The sequence below is a fragment of the Brassica napus genome, chromosome A1 (genome assembly GCF_020379485.1).
Source record: "Brassica napus cultivar Da-Ae chromosome A1, Da-Ae, whole genome shotgun sequence".
In the NCBI taxonomy this organism is placed as follows: domain Eukaryota; kingdom Viridiplantae; phylum Streptophyta; class Magnoliopsida; order Brassicales; family Brassicaceae; genus Brassica; species Brassica napus.
This window is the reverse complement of record NC_063434.1, coordinates 27031086-27049554: the sequence shown is the minus strand read 5'-3', so window position 1 is coordinate 27049554 and position 18469 is coordinate 27031086. Positions and strand designations below refer to the sequence as shown.

Sequence of the window (18469 nt, the reverse complement as noted above, 5' to 3'; positions counted from 1 at the left end):
ATATTCGGAGTATGGGATGATGGTATGCAGACAGTAACATGGTAAGCCATGTGAGATGCACAAAAGCAATGATAGGACCATGTCTTTAGTTTTTTTTTTCTCTCAGTTTCATGCTTGTGTACTTCCAGGAATACCCGGGAAAGCTTTTGTAAGTGGCTGCCACTTTTTTTATGGTTTTAATAGTATTTTGCTTTTGTTTCTTGATGAGACACAGTGTTGATGGAAAGAATCCAATCCTCTTAAGCAAAAGCTAAAGATGAGTACATTCATTCAAAAAAATGAATACAACTTTCTCTTGATTGGCTGAATATAACTTACCACATAAGAAATTCGGAGCAGCTGTGTGGATGTTGAATATAGAACGATTTGCTTACAAAATAGCTTCTCCATTCATTTTAAAATATATCACAAATCAAAATCTTTTAAACATACTAATTACTTCAATATATTGCCCCCCAAAAAAAAACAAAAGCATTGGCATCTCTAGGTACTAAAACCCCCCAAGAGTGCAGCACAAGTTAACAGTTTAAAGTTTTCATTCGCCACCATCTTCAGGTGAAATCATTTTGTAAATGAAGAAGAAGATATACACACTTAGGGGGTGAACTCTTCTTGCAAAAAATGGGAGTGAACTGAATGTACAGTCCCAAGGGTTAATAACTCACAAGACTGTGTTGATGTATAGTGCTTTAAGCAGAGAGGTTGCCATCTGCTTCACCAGAACTTGCCCTCCTGAACTTTGTCCAGCACGTCGTTCTCCTATCAGATTCTGCAGCTTTTGAGGCAGGTTATTCTCTACTATCAGCTGCTTTGGCTTTGGATGGTGCTCGTACACAGCCTGAGAGTCAAAACAAAAAAAAACACTCAACACACAAGCAAGAACTTAGATAATTAATATCTGATGGTTAATATTAACCCTGATGAGTTTCAGGAGATTAAGTCTAACAATCGCATCTTGATGGTCTAGCCTTGAAACAAGCAACGAAGTCAATCCATTCACAGCTAGTGTCTTGTTGATCCTATACGATTTCCTGTATTCAAAAATCACAAGAATGAGACTAAAGAAAGCTGCAACATCACAATGTAATCCTAATTACTTACGTTATAATCTTCAAGAACGGTTCCAATATGTGCACAAAGTGTCTCTCAGGACAGCTCTTGAAGAACCTAACTAACTTCTGAACCGCATCCTTCTTGAGCAACGCCTGCTCCACCTTGTGGTTGCTGTCATTGTCATGCGCCAAGCAAACAGCAAGCGAATCCAACGCTATTACAGACCAAGACTCATCATCGAGCAAACTCATGTACACGTCAAGACCGCCGTGAGCTCTCAACTGCTCTCTTGAGTTATGAGATGCATGTGCCATGTCACATAGGAGTGGCAGTGCATATTGTTTTAGAGAAGAGGCTGCCATGATGAAATGCATCAGGTGCGGTATGATTCCGTGTTCAGCTGCTTGTTCTTGCCTCCTCTTGTTGATCTTGCACAGGTTGAATAATGCACTAAGCACCTACATTAATTTTAAACTTTTAGTAATCCAAACTATTAAGTTTAAATTTTTTAGTTAATCTATATGCAAATTCTAGGGAGGTAACCTCGTGATGGATCTGATAAACAAGATTCCCTTCCTTAAGGTCAAGGTTAGGGATCAAATGTTTGATTGCATTCGCACGCTGAAGAGTCTCTAAGCAGTCTGGATCAGTGGATAAATGATTGATGCACTCCAGTATCTGCAAAAGGCAGTGTAAGTATGTGACATGAAGATAATTTTAAGGATCTTCACAAGTACCTTTAACAGAATAGGAGATTCTACACGGTTGAACATCTGGAAAAGAAGACTGAGTAAGCTTTGGCTGCACATGTGTGATTTGACTGTTGTATCAGCTCGAGCAAATACAAGAAGCAGATCAGCCACTTTCTCCAAGTATTCACTTGCAACATCTCCAGAGACCATATGGGCAAGTGAACAAGATGATGTGATACTTCCAGGTCTAACTTTTTCTGTGGCATGTGATGCAACACTGATCAATCTAGGCCTATCACCATCTGGTTGATGGATATCTGTTCTTTGAGAATTTGAAGTTGAGGCATGAGAAGGCTCTTCACCACAACCATGACTTGTTGTCAACACATCAGGCTGATCAATCACGATGAGTGAAGACTCAGGCTGATCAAGTTGACCAGAGTGTGCTTGTGGAGCTTGACCATCTACACTCAGTAGACCCCCTGATGTATAAGCCAGCCGGGTTGCTTCGTTCACGCTAACGAGAGTGTTGATCAGCCTAGGAAGAACTCCACTCTTTGCAGCTATTCGGCAGAAGTCATTTATAGGGGTGGACTTTTTAAGTTTGAATACTTGCCACATCCCATCAATAGCTAAGTGAACCATCTTCCTGGAAAAAAATAATCTCGAATCATTAAAAATTAATAAGCACATAAATAGAGATAAATCAAGAATTTGGTCAGGTCATGAGCAATGTATCCACCATTTACAATAGAACAAGAGTGATAGGAGACAGGTTCAAACACAAAATAAGATGCTGCTTGGACTTGTACTAAACCTAGGCATCCCCAAATAGGAATATTCCAAGTCCTTATGATGAAATAATCTATAGAACTCACATATTTTCTGCAGTTAATATGTTGAAACTTGAAAAGATTACAAACACCATAAGAAGATGGTAGACAGTACACACCTGTGTTTGGCATAATCTGCTTCAATAAAACCCACCAAAACTGGTATTCCACCACAAGCTATGAACATTTGCAATGTTGAGCTGTAAAGAAGGTACCAAATCAACTCAATGCCTTACATAAAAAACTAAGAAGCAAGTTATAAGTAGCTGGTGACTATTAAATAACCTTGATTGACAAAGCTGCAGCAAGAAGTAAGCTGCTTCCATACGTATTTCTTGAGAATGATCATCCCTCTCAGGACCAGAACCAGCAAAACTCATTACCACAGGAATCTGCCATATCACTTGGAATAATCAACAAATAAAATAACAGACTAGACTATTTGAGCACTCTGCAACCAAATAGAAGAACTTACAAGACCAACAAGACAAGCATTTTCCTGGAACTCAGTGTTATCTTTAACAACTTCGTTTATCAGCTGCAACACAGCACACGTTACCTGAAAACACCAGAAAAGGTTCACAAAATATAAGCCACAGTTAGTATTCACATCAGGCACTGGTTATGAACATAACTGTAAACTGCCAATTACTGATGATGGAGGACAACAAATAAACATACTGGAGATTTAGGAGCATCAAGTAGATCCATTAGAGGAAGGAAACCATGCTGTGTCACAAATACAGTCTTCTGTTCAGGCCTCTGACGAAACATGACAACAAGTTTCTCACAGGAAGATACTATTGCATCTTCTGATTCATCTGGCCTTAAGAAGCTCACCAATCTGCTGAACTCCACTGCCTACAGAAAAAAAAAATACTCAACCGATTTAAACTAAGGTTTGGAACTACTGAAACATGGAAACAGCTAAAAGGAAGCTGAGAGGCAATTTCATTCTCAGAGGATGAAGTGTACCTGCAAAGGGTAAAGATTTTCTGCGGGTACATTTTCATTAAATACCTGTAAAACAAGATAGAAAATGTGTCACCAGTATATATTACTTGTAGTACCAAACCTGTATTCTCTGGAAAAAACATACCAAGCCATCAATGCCAACAACATCATCTTTCAAGACACCCATCATTAAAAGGAAAGGATCACCACCATCTGCGACAGGAGAATAACCCTTGATGGCATGTGATGGAGGCATTGATGTTGAGGCTTCATTCCCAGGAGTATCACTAAATCCACTCAGTTCATTCCCACCAACTCTAGATGGAGTTTCCACAGCCTTTAAGATAGAAACAACAAGAAAAAACAAACCTAGTCAGTTTCCAAGTCTTCAACTCTGTACAAGGCAGCAATGAAAACAATTTTCTTCAAATAGAGCTTTTAGTCTGAGCAAACCATTCAACAAAGTAAAGAAAATTATTGAAATAACACCATAATTTTGTAAAGAAAAAGACAACAACAACAAACAATACCTGTCTCAATATAGAGGTGTGACATTTTCCAAAAAAAAAACAAATGTAACTCAGTAGAACTTAAGAGTCAAGAACAAGAAACTTATCAATCAGCTCAAAACATAGTATACTTCCCTGTGAGTAGCCATATTATCTAAGAAGAAAGCACTAGAATGAGAATGACACAACACAACTGACCTTTCTAAGCATGTGGTCTTCATCTTTTTGGACAAGACTAAGTGATGGCTGGTCCACCTGGATGGAAGCTTCGGTTTCAGGATTTCCAGGTGCTTCATAATGTTCAGATGCCTTCTGCTGTTCATCTCTAAATTATTTATTTGCATCTTAAAAAAGAATGGCTAATGGTAAATTGCAGCTGAGGAATCTTACAGTTTTTGACATCCCAACTTTTTCTGCTGAAAGGCTTTCAGTTACATTTTGACTTCCTTCATCATCTTTCTCTGAACTTGCAGCTACTTCTTTCATATATCTGCAAAGGACATAGTAGTACACAAGGACATCATTAAAGATGAACACTAGTGCGTTACCTAACATGAGATAGATAGTAATCTTCTTCCAAAATTCAAAAGTTAAAGATAACACAGATTCTCACTTGATAGCTTCACTATTCCTAAGTGAGGACTGCAATGCCCGTCTAGAGTTCCTTATCCAAGGGTGAGAGAGCAATGTTTTTGCATCAGGCCTCTGCCTTGAATCCTGTAATGTGCACAATACAAATCAGATGTACATAGGTCCCAGCGCAGAGGGACTAAACATGGTTGCATTAAAACTATACCTTCTTGAAGCATTGTCGTAGGAAGTCTGTAATATCTGGAGAAAGACTATCAGGAATAGGAGGGCTATCATCCTGAATACCATAGAAAGGCCATAGTTTATCACTATTGCCTAAATTTTATCGACTTAACTAAATGCAAACTCATAAAACATTGTCAAAAACCTGAACAATACGATAGAGAGCTGCACTGGGTTGCATATCAAAGTAAGGAGGCACACATGTAAGAAGTTCAATAACAGTGCAGCCAACGCTCCAAATGTCAGAAGCAGCACAAACTCCGATCAATTCAATAACCTGAAAACAATCAGGTAAAAAGTGTTGCAAAAAAAATTAACGTAATACAGAGAATATGGTGGTGATGATGAAGGTCAAAGGTGTACCTCAGGAGCCATCCAGTAAGGAGATCCAACCACTGAGTTAGTGTCAAACTCAGACTCGTTTAGTTTAGTGGCAACTCCAAAGTCAGCAAGCTTAACAAGACCCTGAAGTATCAAACAAGTTGAGTATCTTGAAACCAAAATAATAATAATAAATAAAAATGGACACATGCCTCCTTTGTGGTCAAAATATTTGCACCCTTGATATCACGGTGTATGACACCTTGCTCATGTAGATATACTAAACCTTCCAAGACCTGTATTCACTAGTGAGTACACAGTGGCATAAAGAAACTTAAGTAAACTAGAAAAAAATACACCGAACCTGAGCAATGTAAACAGCCACTAATGATTCTGGGAAAGGTCCAAATTTATTTGGTTTAACATTGTTTGCAAGAGAGCCATTCTCAACGTACCTGCATATATATGATTTGAACTTGAGCTCCAGCATAGATAGACCAACAAAACAAACACACAAAAAACAACTACTTACTCAAGAATGATGTGAAGGTGAGTCTTTGTCTTCCATGACCCAAGATACTTGACAATGTTTTTATGGTTCAAATTCTGCAATAAAATTCAAAAAAAAAAAAAACAGTATCTCAGAAGGTGGTTGTAATGATTTTAAGTTCACAGATACTTAACACTATGACCTCAACTTTGTAAACCAGTGAGAAACAGAGTCATTGTTAAAGCTAAAGAAGGTACCTTCAAGAGATCAATTTCTTGCTGGTGTATACGTTCCACATGTAACATCACCAAGATTCAAGTCAATACAGAAGTTGGTAAATGCGAAATACAATGGTCACACTTTAGATAAAAGTAACAAACCATAATAGTGTTGAGATCATCATCTTGAACAACATTCTCCAACGAGACTTGTTTAATGGCAACAAAGTCTCCATTCTTCAAGTCTAATCCTTTATACACTCGAGCATAAGCTCCTTTACCAATTTCATCTCCAAGCATCTATGTACGTTCGGAAAATCATAATTCAACTTTTAAGAGTTATAACAGAACAAGCTGAAAGCGAAAGCTTACGTATTTGTTGTCGGGAGACTTTGATTTGTTGAACTGAGATGACGTCATCTCTTCTGGTTGCAGATAGGAGAGAGAGAGATATATTCTGATGTTGGTAGCCAGCCAGCTCTGAGATTGCAGTGGTGAAACCAAATAATACTATTGGTAAATTTTTAAATAAATGAAAAAATAAAATAAAAAGGAAAGAATACAAATCAGGTTTTTTAGTTGGAAAGTGACCGTCGTTCCTATCTTTTTTTATGGGGTCCATGCTTTTTTTCTTTCTTTACGTAATTACCCACTGTTTCCTCATTTGTGAAAAAAATATCTGGCATTTTGTCCAATTACTGAGATTTTTATCCTTTTAAAAGTCGGTGTAAATATTAAATGGTTATTTCATTAGTTTATGTCATTGTTAATAAATTAATTTATAAATTATAATCAGGTGGTTGATGTCAAAAAAAAATCAAAATGCTAGTATTCATTAATGTAATATCAACAATGTCATATCAAAGTGGTTGGTAAAAAAAAAAATCAAAATAAAAGTGGTTAGTATTCATTAATGTAATATCAGTATCAACAATGTTAAACACTTCGTTTTAATTCAACTTTTGCATTTGGAGGAGTTGGGATAAGCGGATGTTATATGGCCACTCAAACTATGATTTCATAGAAATATATAATCCTTAATACAAATAATTAAGGAACCATCTTACCTGCGTTGTCAGTTTGAGCATATTGAGATGAAACATTTGATTCGGTCTCATAGTTTTAATGGTTAACATGAATACATCATTTAGCATCTAAATTGATTAAAAGTGTATACATCTCCGTTTTAAAAAATATAGTTTTTTGGTAATTTTTTTTTCTTAAAAGATATATGTTTTAGAATTTTTACATATGTTAATAACATCTTAAATTTTGATTAAAATCCATTATTTTATGATTAAATATTTTTTCATAATATTTATCTAATCAAAATTTAATAAACACAATTAATTTATTTGAATTTTATAATTTATCATTATTCTTTACTAAAAATTGCATTGAAAATGTAAAAATATATATTTTTTAAAACTATATTTTCTAAAATATAAATAATTTTAAAATGGAGTGAATATGTTTGATTATATGATTTTTAGTCCACAGTTGTTTCAAACCGCATAAATTATAATGCACCGGTTCTACATGTCACATAGGAACCAACCACACAATGCAAACTCGTTTGTATCATCGTTCCTATGCAATAAATGACCTGATAAAGTCATTTTATGAACTTAGATTTAGATGTTGGAGAATTAATGGATCACTCATTACGAAGGGTTGTAACTTGTAACCATCTTGAATGGTCTTTATAAATCTTAAGAAAAAATAAATAGAATTGGAAGCAGAAGCGCGTGATCACCAAACACTAAACTAGAAAGTGAACAAGATGTCGGTAGGTTCATTGGTAAGACCATGATTATCGGCAATCCTTAATGGGTTTCTTAGTGCTTTAATGACATTTAATTAAATCAAAATAAAGGAAAAGATACATTATCGATCCTTAATGGGTGACTTTTGTGACCGATTATTAGAGAGTTTTTCAACCCACGTGTCACCATTTTAGGCAAAATATATTTTTTTGTTCTATTTTCTTTTCACCAAAATCATTTTTTCTTCTTCTTCATCTCTGTTTCCCCTTCGTGTTCTCCGTCACGACTGAGAAAGGATCGAAACCGATCCTTTACCACCAACGATTCTCCACCACCGATCCTCCGTCTTCGCTCTCGTCTTCTCCTCTTCTCCGTGACAGAGGAAGCATGGAAACCCACAGATAAGTGATGTTTCAGTTTCTCTTCTTCGCAAGCAAAACCAAAGCAGTTCGGTTCTGTTTTTGCTCTTGACGTAATCTACTGATTTTGCATTAATACTGAATCAATCTCTCTCGTTTTATCATCTCGTTTCCAAGGTAAGAAGAAAAGAAAAGTTTTTTGTTAGTTTTGCATTCTGACTTGGATCAACGATCTTTTAGCTTTTACTCTTTATGTGTTTACTGGTTAGATATGTGTATACTTTGTTTTAATGATCGTTTTCAATTCAACAGGACGCCAAGGAACATCTTTCTGTATTGGCTTCGTCTCTACCAGACATAATGGTAACAAACTAACTCTTTTGTAGTCATGTTCTTTAAGTTCATCTCGAGAGGGAAGTGTGAGTCTTTTAAGTGATGTTTTAGTCTTCTTGTGTTGATAATTTTAACAGGGTTGAGGTCGACAGTCAATCCTCTCTATGTTTAATTTCATGTTCATGTATGTTTCAAGTTTATGTTATATTATGTGATCTGTTCTGTTAGCTGTTCTGTTTTATTAAAAAGTTATGTGATCTTTCTGTTTTATTAAAAAGTTGTTAGCTGTTTGTGTTTGCTGTTTCTGTTAGCTGCTCTGTTTAATGTATGTTTCAAGTTTACTATGTGAGCTTTCTGTTTTATTAAAAAGTTATATGTGAAATGTTAAGTGAAATTTATATTTGTTTCTGTGCAGTTACGAGACAAAGAAGTCACAAGACTTGGTCTCGGTTATGCGAGCAAGAGAGGTCACGAGATGGTGTCGTTACTCAAGAGAAGTCATGAGAGTTGATGTCGGATTAGCTAGAGAGGTCACAGGAGTTGTTGTTGGATTTGCAAGAGAGGTCATGAGATGGTGGTGTATATGCGTGCCTGAGATGGTTTTGTCACGATATGGTTTTGTATGTGTTGTACGTTTTGACATGAGATGGTTTTGTATAAAGAAGACAAAGAGTGTTTGTGTTTTTTGTGTCACGAGATGGTGTTTGTCAAACTCATTGTATCAAGTCATCAAAACTCATATCTCTCTTGCTCTATATAAGTTATCAAAACTCATATCAAGTCATCAAAACTCATATCAAGTCATCAAAATTCATATCTCTCTTTTTCTAATCTCCTTGATCACCACAAACCCTTTCTACAAAACGCAAAACACAAACCGTACCCCTTCTACAAACCCTTTTTACAAAACACAAACCCTTTCTACAAAACACAAACCCTTTTTAAAACAGTCTCGATTAAGAATATAAAATCTATGGCTTCTTCTTCTCGTAACACTTTTGAGGGAGTAGATGATGAAACTTTTGATAATTATTTTGATCAATATTTTGAAACAATGGAGAATTTGGCCATTAATTATGGTGATCAAGAAGTCGAAAGAAATAAAAGAAAAAACCGAGTTCATATCGAAAGAAAGCGTGAAGAAGACGAGGGAAACAACTACTGAGCTCTGATGTTTTTCCAAATTATTCTCGATTATTGTACTAGTCTTTATTTTTATGTTTTTTTCAAAAAAAAAATCTATGTTTTAAATGTTATTTTTTAATATGTTTGAATTAATAAATAAATTTTATCTTTTAAAAAAATTAAAAAAAAATTTCTTAAGAACCCCTAATTAAGAAACTCCCATTGGACCGCTCCAAATGGGAGTTTCTTAACTATGATTCTTAACTCCACTTAAGTACAATTAAAATATTAAATAATTACTAAGAAACACACTTAAGGATCAAGGGATAAACATGCTCAACATCACTAGACTGAGGAAAAGAGGGAGAGAGAAAAGCTAACCAATCAAGAAATTCAAGAGCGATCACCAAACCCTAGAGAGAACTCTGTTGAAGACGGCGAACATGACGTCATCTAGAGGAAAGAAGCAGGTCGTGAAGAAGATGATCCCGTGCTGCATGAAGATGGGGATGAAGAGAGGACCATGGACGGCGGAGGAGGACGAGATTCTTGTGAGCTTCATCAAGAAAGAAGGCGAAGGAAGGTGGAGATCGCTTCCCAAAAGAGCTGGTTTACTCCGATGTGGTAAAAGCTGCCGTCTACGGTGGATGAACTATCTACGGCCGTCTGTAAAACGCGGCGGTATCACTCCCGACGAGGAAGATCTCATCATCCGCCTTCATCGCCTCCTTGGCAACCGGTGCGAAACATACTATATACATATAATTATTCAGGAAAAAAAATAAAATTTTCAATAGTTTTCATATACTTAATTAAACTATTAATCTTTTATATACGTACGTGGATGTGTACTACGAATAAGCTAGTTTTTTAAACTAGGGTTTCATTTTTTCTACATAAACATCAAGAATCTGTTGTTCAAAAAAAAACATCAAGAATCTTTCATTTTATCGCATTTTACTTGGGGTCAATTTACCAATATATACATATGGATCTAATCTTCTTCTTTTAGACATGTTAACTGTCAAAACTATATATATGTTGACTGAATTTTGAACAAAAATAATAACCCATTCTTCAGATTCTTATTATTTAATTGAAAATACTTCTACTTTGCTGGTTATAAGGTTATAGTGTCCTAATGACTGAGTTGTATTTTCTATAAGAATATAAATTATGAAAATGTTACAACAATGAGCTATATATAAGATTGTTTTACAGGATTAGTCGCATACATGATCATGCTAATTCAATATAATGTGTGTTGTAAGGTGGTCACTGATCGCGGGAAGGATACCGGGAAGGACTGATAATGAGATTAAGAACTATTGGAACACTCATCTTCGTAAGAAACTCTTAAGTGAAGGCATTGATCCTCAAACCCACAAGCCTCTTGATGCAAAAAATGCTCATCATAAACCCGGAGAAGAAGTTTCCGGTGGACAGAATCTTCTAGAGCCTAATTCTAGTTCTCACACTGATGACACCACCGTTAATAGCGGAAATGAAGCTACCAAGATCACTTTCAGTGTCTTTGGTGGTGAAGACAACGAAGACTTTGGTTTCTGTTACGATGATAAATTTTCTTCGTTTCTAAATGCGCTTATCAATGATGATCCTTTTGATAGTAATATTCCATTGTCCCAGCCGTTTCGGACGCAAGATTGTACTGGTGAGATTGTTGGAACGTCGTCTAGCTTAGAACATGGCCAGAGAATAGAAGATATATGATTTGATCGATCGTGATGCCTTCTATATCTACCATGCCTCAAGAAGTGTGTACTCATGTGATTTCAAAGGTCGGTATATATATGTGTGCTAAGTTGTTTTGTGGCGATCTGTGTGATTACAAAATAAATATATACCTCATATATATGTAAACATACTCATATAAGTCGGTATATATATGTGTGGTAAGTTGTTTTGTGGCAAGGTTTGAGTTCTGATTCTTGTTTAGTATTTAATCAAGTGCAATGTGAAAACAAAATTACGATATTATTTGTTTAATCTCCATAATAATTGCATCCGTTTGTATAATGCATCTAAAAGGCTACTTAACCCTATTTGGGAAAAGTTTACATACAAAGAGGATGCACTCCACTTTCATGTAATTCTAAATTTGAATCAAAACTCAAACCTTGCCATTCTTAAGTTTGTTAATCGCGAGTATGTACTTGCATGTATAGATGAATTCATATGGGTTGTATAATAAGTTGAATACTCTCATTTCTTAAGTGCTTCACATTATCACATATATCTCTATATATGTTTCTACTTTCTAGTCCAGTGTTTTGATTGATGATTATATATAATTTTATGTTACTAAGATGTACGTATATACAAGCATTTCAATCACAAGAATGTATGTAGTTGCATGTATAGATAAATTCACTTAAAAAAAAGATGAATTCTCATATATATATGGCTTGGTTTGTGTAATAAGTTGAATTCATAGATTATGTAATTCGCATTTAGCTTTATATATTGTTTCTACTTTCTAGACTAGTGTTAATTGGTGATTATAATTTCATATAACTAAAATGCACGTATATGCGTAATGCAATGCATTTTATTATGCAGATTCAATGTTTATGTCTACTTATTCATTATCTCGTTGGTGATTGGTCCATGCGTTATCATTCCGTCAAATCGAAACGAACACCATGCCGTTTTCACACTGAGCCTTTTACACGTTTCCTCATTTACGGATTCACAAAAACGAACTAACGTAAGCAAAAGTAGGCCCACATAATCCGTATTGGGCCTAAGTGGCGTTTACTGACCTACTAAAGCCTACGAAATTAGAACATAGATCAAGCTTAATAGTTGTTCAAAAAAAAAAAAGATCAAGCTTAATATAATACCACTACATCCAATCGTTACAAGCCGTTAGAGTAATTGACGTTTACATAAGTTGACCTAAGCGAACTTCGCATGCGAGTGATCTTCTCTTTGACCCTTCGGTCCACATCACAGCAGCAAAATTAAATAACTGTATAACTGAAATTCTTTGGCATAACCAAACGATCTAGACCAAGAAACAATGATATCTTATTGAATAATTTCTTATTGTAAGCTGTATTCTTAAGATCTTTTGATTTATTGCTCGATATAGTCATTTGTAGATTGGATACTGGATTTATCTCCTAGATCTCTCGTTGTACCATTAAACGAAAAAACTTTATGAAGTTGTGACTAGAAAACTCAAGAACAAGATTTCAATGAAGAACATTATAACCGACAAATAAGTCGAGTATATCTGTATATGCATAAAATACATAACATGCATGAAACATACACATTCATCTGCATATACAGACACATCTAGTACATGCAATTATGTCAATAATCAAAATAAAATAACAAACAAAATGGATGAGCATTACGTACCGATATGAAAATGCAGACTCATGTCACTCTTCTCGAAGGTTTGAACCTTATTATTCAATGTCTCTTCTGGTTTTTTTTTGTTAAGGATATTTCAGTTTTCCTTTTTAAATGATATGATATATTGATGGATATGTCTTGAGGATTTGTAATATTAAATAAGAAATTAGGTTAAAAGAAATGCAAGAATTGACCGGTAGCTTTGGCCATCCGTTCGTGTGTTTCAACGGAAAGTTTGATCTTATTATTTAGAGATAAATCAAATCATTAATGTTATAAAATTTGTTAGGTAGCAACTATGCCAACAAATAGTCTTCATCAGTTTAATTATCTCATATGTGAACGTCTATCTCTCTCTCTCATAGTCTTCAACAATTTTTACGTCCTTATCACCTTTCTTTTTTCTTGTTTACAAATGAAAACGAACTCGTTTTCTTTTTCTCCTGGAAGAAACAATTTATCAGTTAAGACCAGACCATATATGGTCTTTGGTTATGACTTATGGATAAAGAAAAAGTTTTTACACTAAATTGTATAAACTTGAAGCTATTGATGAGGATAGGTCCTACCTCACATTGTTGTCTATTCCCTGAGCAAACAATTTTTCTTGGTCATTTAACATTGTGGTTCCATTTTGGTGGATATATTGATGATAATAACTATGGTGTACCTACAATAATCTGTCATCTGTTGTTACCTTTCCTCGTATCAAAAGATCCTAAGTATGATCTCTGTTTAAAATTCCTAAGCTGTTCAAGCCTTAATTGAAAGACCAACAGCTAGAAGTTGAAGAACGTAATCTGCAACAAGAATAACGCAAGTTCTTCAGGATTTTTAATAAATACAAAATAGCTGGAAAGTGCAAGAGGCCTATTCAACACCAGTGGGTGCCAGTGGATGAGATCTAAAGAGATAAAAACCGCATATGCAACATCATTGTCATGCCTTAACATCATCCACGGATCAAACACATAAAGCAAAGCATCAAGAGAACCGTCTTAAAACTTGTTTAAACAAAGAAATAAAGCAAGAGGTTCCAACCTAGTTGCAAACAAATATCTGATAAAACATAGCTAACAAACAAGACTGACGGGCAGAGAGAATCACTGGCTTGGAGAACGGTCTCCATTCCTTTCTCCACGAGGGCTTGGGCTCCTGCTCTGCCTAGGAACAGGGCTCCTGGCTTGTTCAGGAGTGTAGCTCCTGTTCCTTCTCGGGCTCACGCTTCTTCTTGGGCTCCTGCTCCTGCTGTAGCTTTTCTTCGCCTTCTCATGACTCCCACTGCGAGCCCTTGAGCCATTACGTGGTGGTGAACGAGAGTAAGACCTCTCCTTCTCGTATCGTCTCTCCTGTGGTGAGACAGACCTGTGATAAAACAGAGTTGGTTTATAAGAGAGAACTGTACAGACATTCCGACAGCCTGAAGTTCAGACAGGCATATACCTAGACTGATGTCTTTTAGGAGGAGGAGAATTATACTCGCGGCTACGTGATCGCGTTCTACCGCCACGTCGAGGGGGAGGAGAACGAGAGTAGCGAGGAGGAGAACGTCTTCTGTCATTGAATCTGTTGCTCCTACCACCTCGATCCCTTGTCCTCATTTCAGTTGGCTTCTTCCTGTTCTCTTCTGCGAATACGACAGTCAGCTCACGACCAAGAAGAAGATAGCCTTCCATGTGATGTTTTGCCTCAGCAGCATCAGCAGGGTCCACATACTGAATGAAACCAAACCCCCTTGGATCTCTGCAACAAGTGAAAAAAATATCTCAGACGATGAAGCAAAAACACAGTGACCAAGGAAGATTTACCGCTAAGACAAGAAAACTATCTCCTGCAACATGAAAAAGCAATCACTTGCCTGCACACCTTGCAAATTTTTCAGTATAAAGAAGACTTCTCCAAGACTTGATAACATCTTGAAATTGAACTCAAACTCAACTTCCTTCAAAACCTTCACTACCATAACATCTTCCAAGGAACTCTAATTACTTCATGGTCTCTTTAGATTCACTGCTAAACCTCAACAACTTCAATAAACACACTTTAAGAGTGATCGAACACGGAACATATCACTACATTATTCTCCCCTAAAATGACTAGAATACTATGAAGACTAAGGCTGAAATATTCAAATGTGGACAAAAAAAAGCTTTTCAAAACCCCCCAAAGAAAAAATGATATAAAAAGGGAGATTTACACATCAAGGCAATCAAGAACTGCAAATGTGAAGATGTAGGAATAGCTATGAACAAGCAGGAATCAGAAAAGGTGGTCTATGAAGTAAGAGAAAACGATAAGAAGAGACAAGATCTAGTTGAAGCAAAAGTAAAATAACGCCGTAGGTGCTTAAACATATAATGTACTAACTAATGACTGAGCATGCTCACCCGGTATAATAATCCCTTGGAAGGTAGATGTCCTTGACAGGACCGAACTGCTCAAATGGCCTCCTAAGGTCCTCTTGCCTGGAGAAAAAGAGAGAAGGGTTAAGCACAAGTTAATAAATACTAATAGCTAAGAAGAAAAGACAAGAGTAATATGAAAACAAAAAAGTTCATACATACTCTATCTTAAAACAGTAAATCTAATGAGCCACAAAACAAGTATAAACAGAGCCAACAACATCTATCAAACCTATTATGATTAGTCATGCATCAGCTTTTTCTTAATCAGACAAGCCTAAATAAGGAGACATAGAATCATTACAAGGCCACGAAAGCATTGCAAACATACAGTCCAAATAATCTCACTATCGGCGAGAAGAGGATAAAGCCAATTAAATGGAAAGACACATAAAGGAGTAAAGAATAAACCTGCAATCATGACGAAGGTTGCGAACCAAAAGACTGGTTGGGAGATCCCTGTCACGACCCCCACCCCCACCGTAACGGCCACGGGGGCTAGGGCTCCTGCCCCTCCTCCCATAGCCCCTTGGCGGTGATGGTGTGTAGCTCCTTCCCCTCATTGAGTCTCAACTTCAATCTATTTAACAAAATCAACCAACCAAACGTAAACTGAGTTAGACAATGTACCACACATGATTGGATGCTTAAGAAATAGAAGACAAAATAAAAGCTAACACATCATCATAAAATAAAATTTTCTGAAAGTATCAAACCAAATTCAAATTCACCAATCCTAAGCCGTAAAAACAATAATCTAAACTAAGAACTCAGGAATTACAGAACAAGATAGATACTGTGTCCTGTTTCTAAGAAGCCAACCACAGAAAAACAACAAAACATATGCTTACTCAGCTAAAGCCACAAGTTTTTCTCCACTTGAATTGCAATTAACATTAAAGATTCATCCTTTCAGCTAACATTCAACGAAGATTACAAAATCTGAGATCAATTTGATAAATTGGGTCCAAAAGCCGATAGAAATTCGAAAGTTTTTTTATATATGATAAACGTTGCAAAATCTACGATAAGAAGAAGAAGCAGGAGAGCCTATACAGCATCTTACCGAAGCTAAGAAAGTATTGGACGAACGGCGAAGGAAACCACAGAGGAAGCGGCGCTGAAGGAAGTGGAGAAGAGAGACGATGAGAGATTAGGGTTTTCTTCAATCTTTATTTATTTGTTTTTCTTTTAATTATGTTTTGCTTTCAAGTCCTTTCTTTTGTTATCTTTATCGACTTTTGCCTCCAAATCTTTCCGAGACTTTAGTTTTACACCCAAACTTTATATACCGTATCTGTAGATCCATTTATAACAATGGTAATCTTCCCAATTTTGCCATATTGGTCTATAATAAAACTTTTATTTTGGCTTGAGTCATTTACTCATGAATATCTATTAGCCTTCATTTCAAATGACACCATATACAAAGATTTTAATACTTATGTAGTTTTGAATAATATTGAATTTTAATGAAGTATTTGAAATCTTAGTTGCAAAACACTATAATTAGAAATCTGTGATACCTGGTTTACAACTATAAGATCTAAAAACATTTAATTGTTTTAAAATAATTTTAAATCATTGAATGAATAATACCAAATTAAGGTTAAATTTAAAATTTATTAAAATTCATAGTTGAATAACACCTCTTTAGTTTTAAATAACTTTAAATTCGATTTTATTCAAAACTAAATTTTAAAACATAATTTAAAATAATTAAATGAATAGTATTAAATTATGGTTAAATTAAACTCTTTTAAATAACACTCTTTAACTAAAATTTAGCAACAATAAATTTTAAAATCTGTTAAATATATACAAATATAATATCCAATGATATTAGACTCTAAAATAATTTCATAAATTGAAAAGCAGCGTATAGTCATTGGATTTTGATTGTATTGAATTTATCTTTCTTTTTTTTGAACAAAGAACATTTTTCTTTTTCATCCTAAAGATGTCTTTAACATAAATACATCACTGAAAGCTCTCCACCTCTGACTGCAGTATATATAATCTATTATCGGATTTAATTCTTGTTATAACAATCAAATACAGCAAACTAGAACCTCATCCAAGAGGATCACTCTAAAACAAAAATAAGAAAAGGCGGTCGATTTGAATATTGAAATGTATCGGAGAACTTGAAACTTAGCAAATCGATCACCATCATCAACATCAGCTGCGGTATGTCATCTCTCTGGATATTTTTCTTCTGATTTTCAGTAATGATTTTGGATTCTTTCTTATCTTGGATTATATGTTTATCTTCAATGATCGATAGGATACAATGGGAAAGATAGTTAATGTGAGTGGATCCTGACGGGAGTGAGTGCAATGAAGGTTAGATATCTTTTTGAGAGGATCACTGGTTCAAAAACTATTCACACAATCGGGCTTAAAGAGACTAAGTGTCGAGTATATTTTGTGCATTGGTTCAATTTACATTTGAAGCACATGCGAAGGAACTTATCACATGATAAGATGCTATAATATGAATTTCTATCAACAATCATATTGATGTTTGGCCTTCGAAGGGTCTTAACCCTCTGTCACAAAATGAAGGATGGAAAAAACCATATAGAAATGCAGTGAATGCAATTTTGGAGCGGTATGGTCAGACAAAAATTCAAAAGTGTGATGTTGCATGGATGATACGAAACCACACTGACCAACCTGTTTTTCATAGTCGAGGTGCTTTTCCTTTTCTTTTCAGTTTCCTGCTTACTCTTCTAGCCAATTAAAGAACATATCGACTTGGATGTTTTCACCCAGAAACGTAATTTAGACAAAGGATACTAGATCATGGATGGGAGATTTTGGGAACATAAAGAATGTTGGGAAAATCTTTCGCGTGGACAAAGAGACGCTCACAGTCATGGCTGATGATGTCAAACTGATTCATGATGTGGAAATCCTCTCTTCAGTGACACACTATGTGTGTTTAAGATGGAATTAGAAAAATTTCTTCTGAGCTCGCTGAAATGGTGGCTAGGAAATGCGATATCAAAGGGATTTTTCCATCAACTTTTCATATTAGATGTGGAGGGTACAAAGGAGTAGTCGCTCAAAATCCAAACTCCTCAAAGAAACTGTCTTTGGGGAGTAGAATGAAAACGTTTTATTCCGATCATACAAAATTGGATGCGTTGGCATGGACCAAAGAACAACCTTGTTTTCTTAACAGACAAATGATATCAATATAGTCCAC

At 35.5% G+C, this 18469-nt stretch overlaps 3 protein-coding genes across 6 annotated transcripts; 1 reads left to right on the top strand and 2 right to left on the bottom strand.

Moving 5' to 3' along the window:
• Positions 1-365: 365 nt before the first annotated feature.
• Positions 366-12997, bottom strand: LOC106347583 (MAP3K epsilon protein kinase 1-like). Of its 4 annotated transcripts, none has more exons than XM_048736560.1 (24): positions 12857-12997; positions 6256-6363; positions 6046-6183; positions 5923-5943; positions 5708-5781; positions 5540-5630; positions 5388-5471; positions 5218-5319; positions 5000-5131; positions 4838-4909; positions 4655-4758; positions 4432-4531; positions 4240-4356; positions 3678-3869; positions 3554-3598; positions 3260-3439; positions 3054-3137; positions 2864-2970; positions 2698-2778; positions 1791-2394; positions 1597-1731; positions 1102-1511; positions 947-1031; positions 366-838 (listed from the first exon to the last, which is right to left on the bottom strand). In XM_048736560.1, exons 2-24 carry the CDS (start codon positions 6301-6303, stop codon positions 662-664), a joined length of 3183 nt encoding a protein of 1060 aa, XP_048592517.1. In that variant the 5' UTR covers positions 6304-6363; positions 12857-12997; the 3' UTR covers positions 366-661. The 4 variants fall into 4 exon arrangements, with proteins under 4 accessions (XP_048592517.1, XP_022544093.2, XP_048592234.1 ...); XM_022688372.2 differs by having other exon boundaries at positions 917-1031; positions 12857-12996; XM_048736277.1 differs by having other exon boundaries at positions 917-1031; positions 4240-4353; positions 12857-12996.
• Positions 9871-12850, top strand: LOC106347585 (transcription repressor MYB5). Its single transcript, XM_013787155.3, has 2 exons — positions 9871-10205; positions 10738-12850. Exons 1-2 carry the CDS (start codon positions 9910-9912, stop codon positions 11195-11197), a joined length of 756 nt encoding a protein of 251 aa, XP_013642609.1. The 5' UTR covers positions 9871-9909; the 3' UTR covers positions 11198-12850.
• Positions 12998-13758: 761 nt separating the features above from the next.
• Positions 13759-16467, bottom strand: LOC106347586 (serine/arginine-rich SC35-like splicing factor SCL30A). The gene is made up of 5 exons (XM_013787156.3): positions 16322-16467; positions 15667-15835; positions 15241-15318; positions 14297-14596; positions 13759-14218 (listed from the first exon to the last, which is right to left on the bottom strand). The coding sequence occupies exons 2-5, from the start codon at positions 15816-15818 to the stop codon at positions 13957-13959; spliced, it is 792 nt and encodes a 263-aa protein (XP_013642610.2). The 5' UTR covers positions 15819-15835; positions 16322-16467; the 3' UTR covers positions 13759-13956.
• Between the last annotated feature and the right edge of the window lie 2002 nt (positions 16468-18469).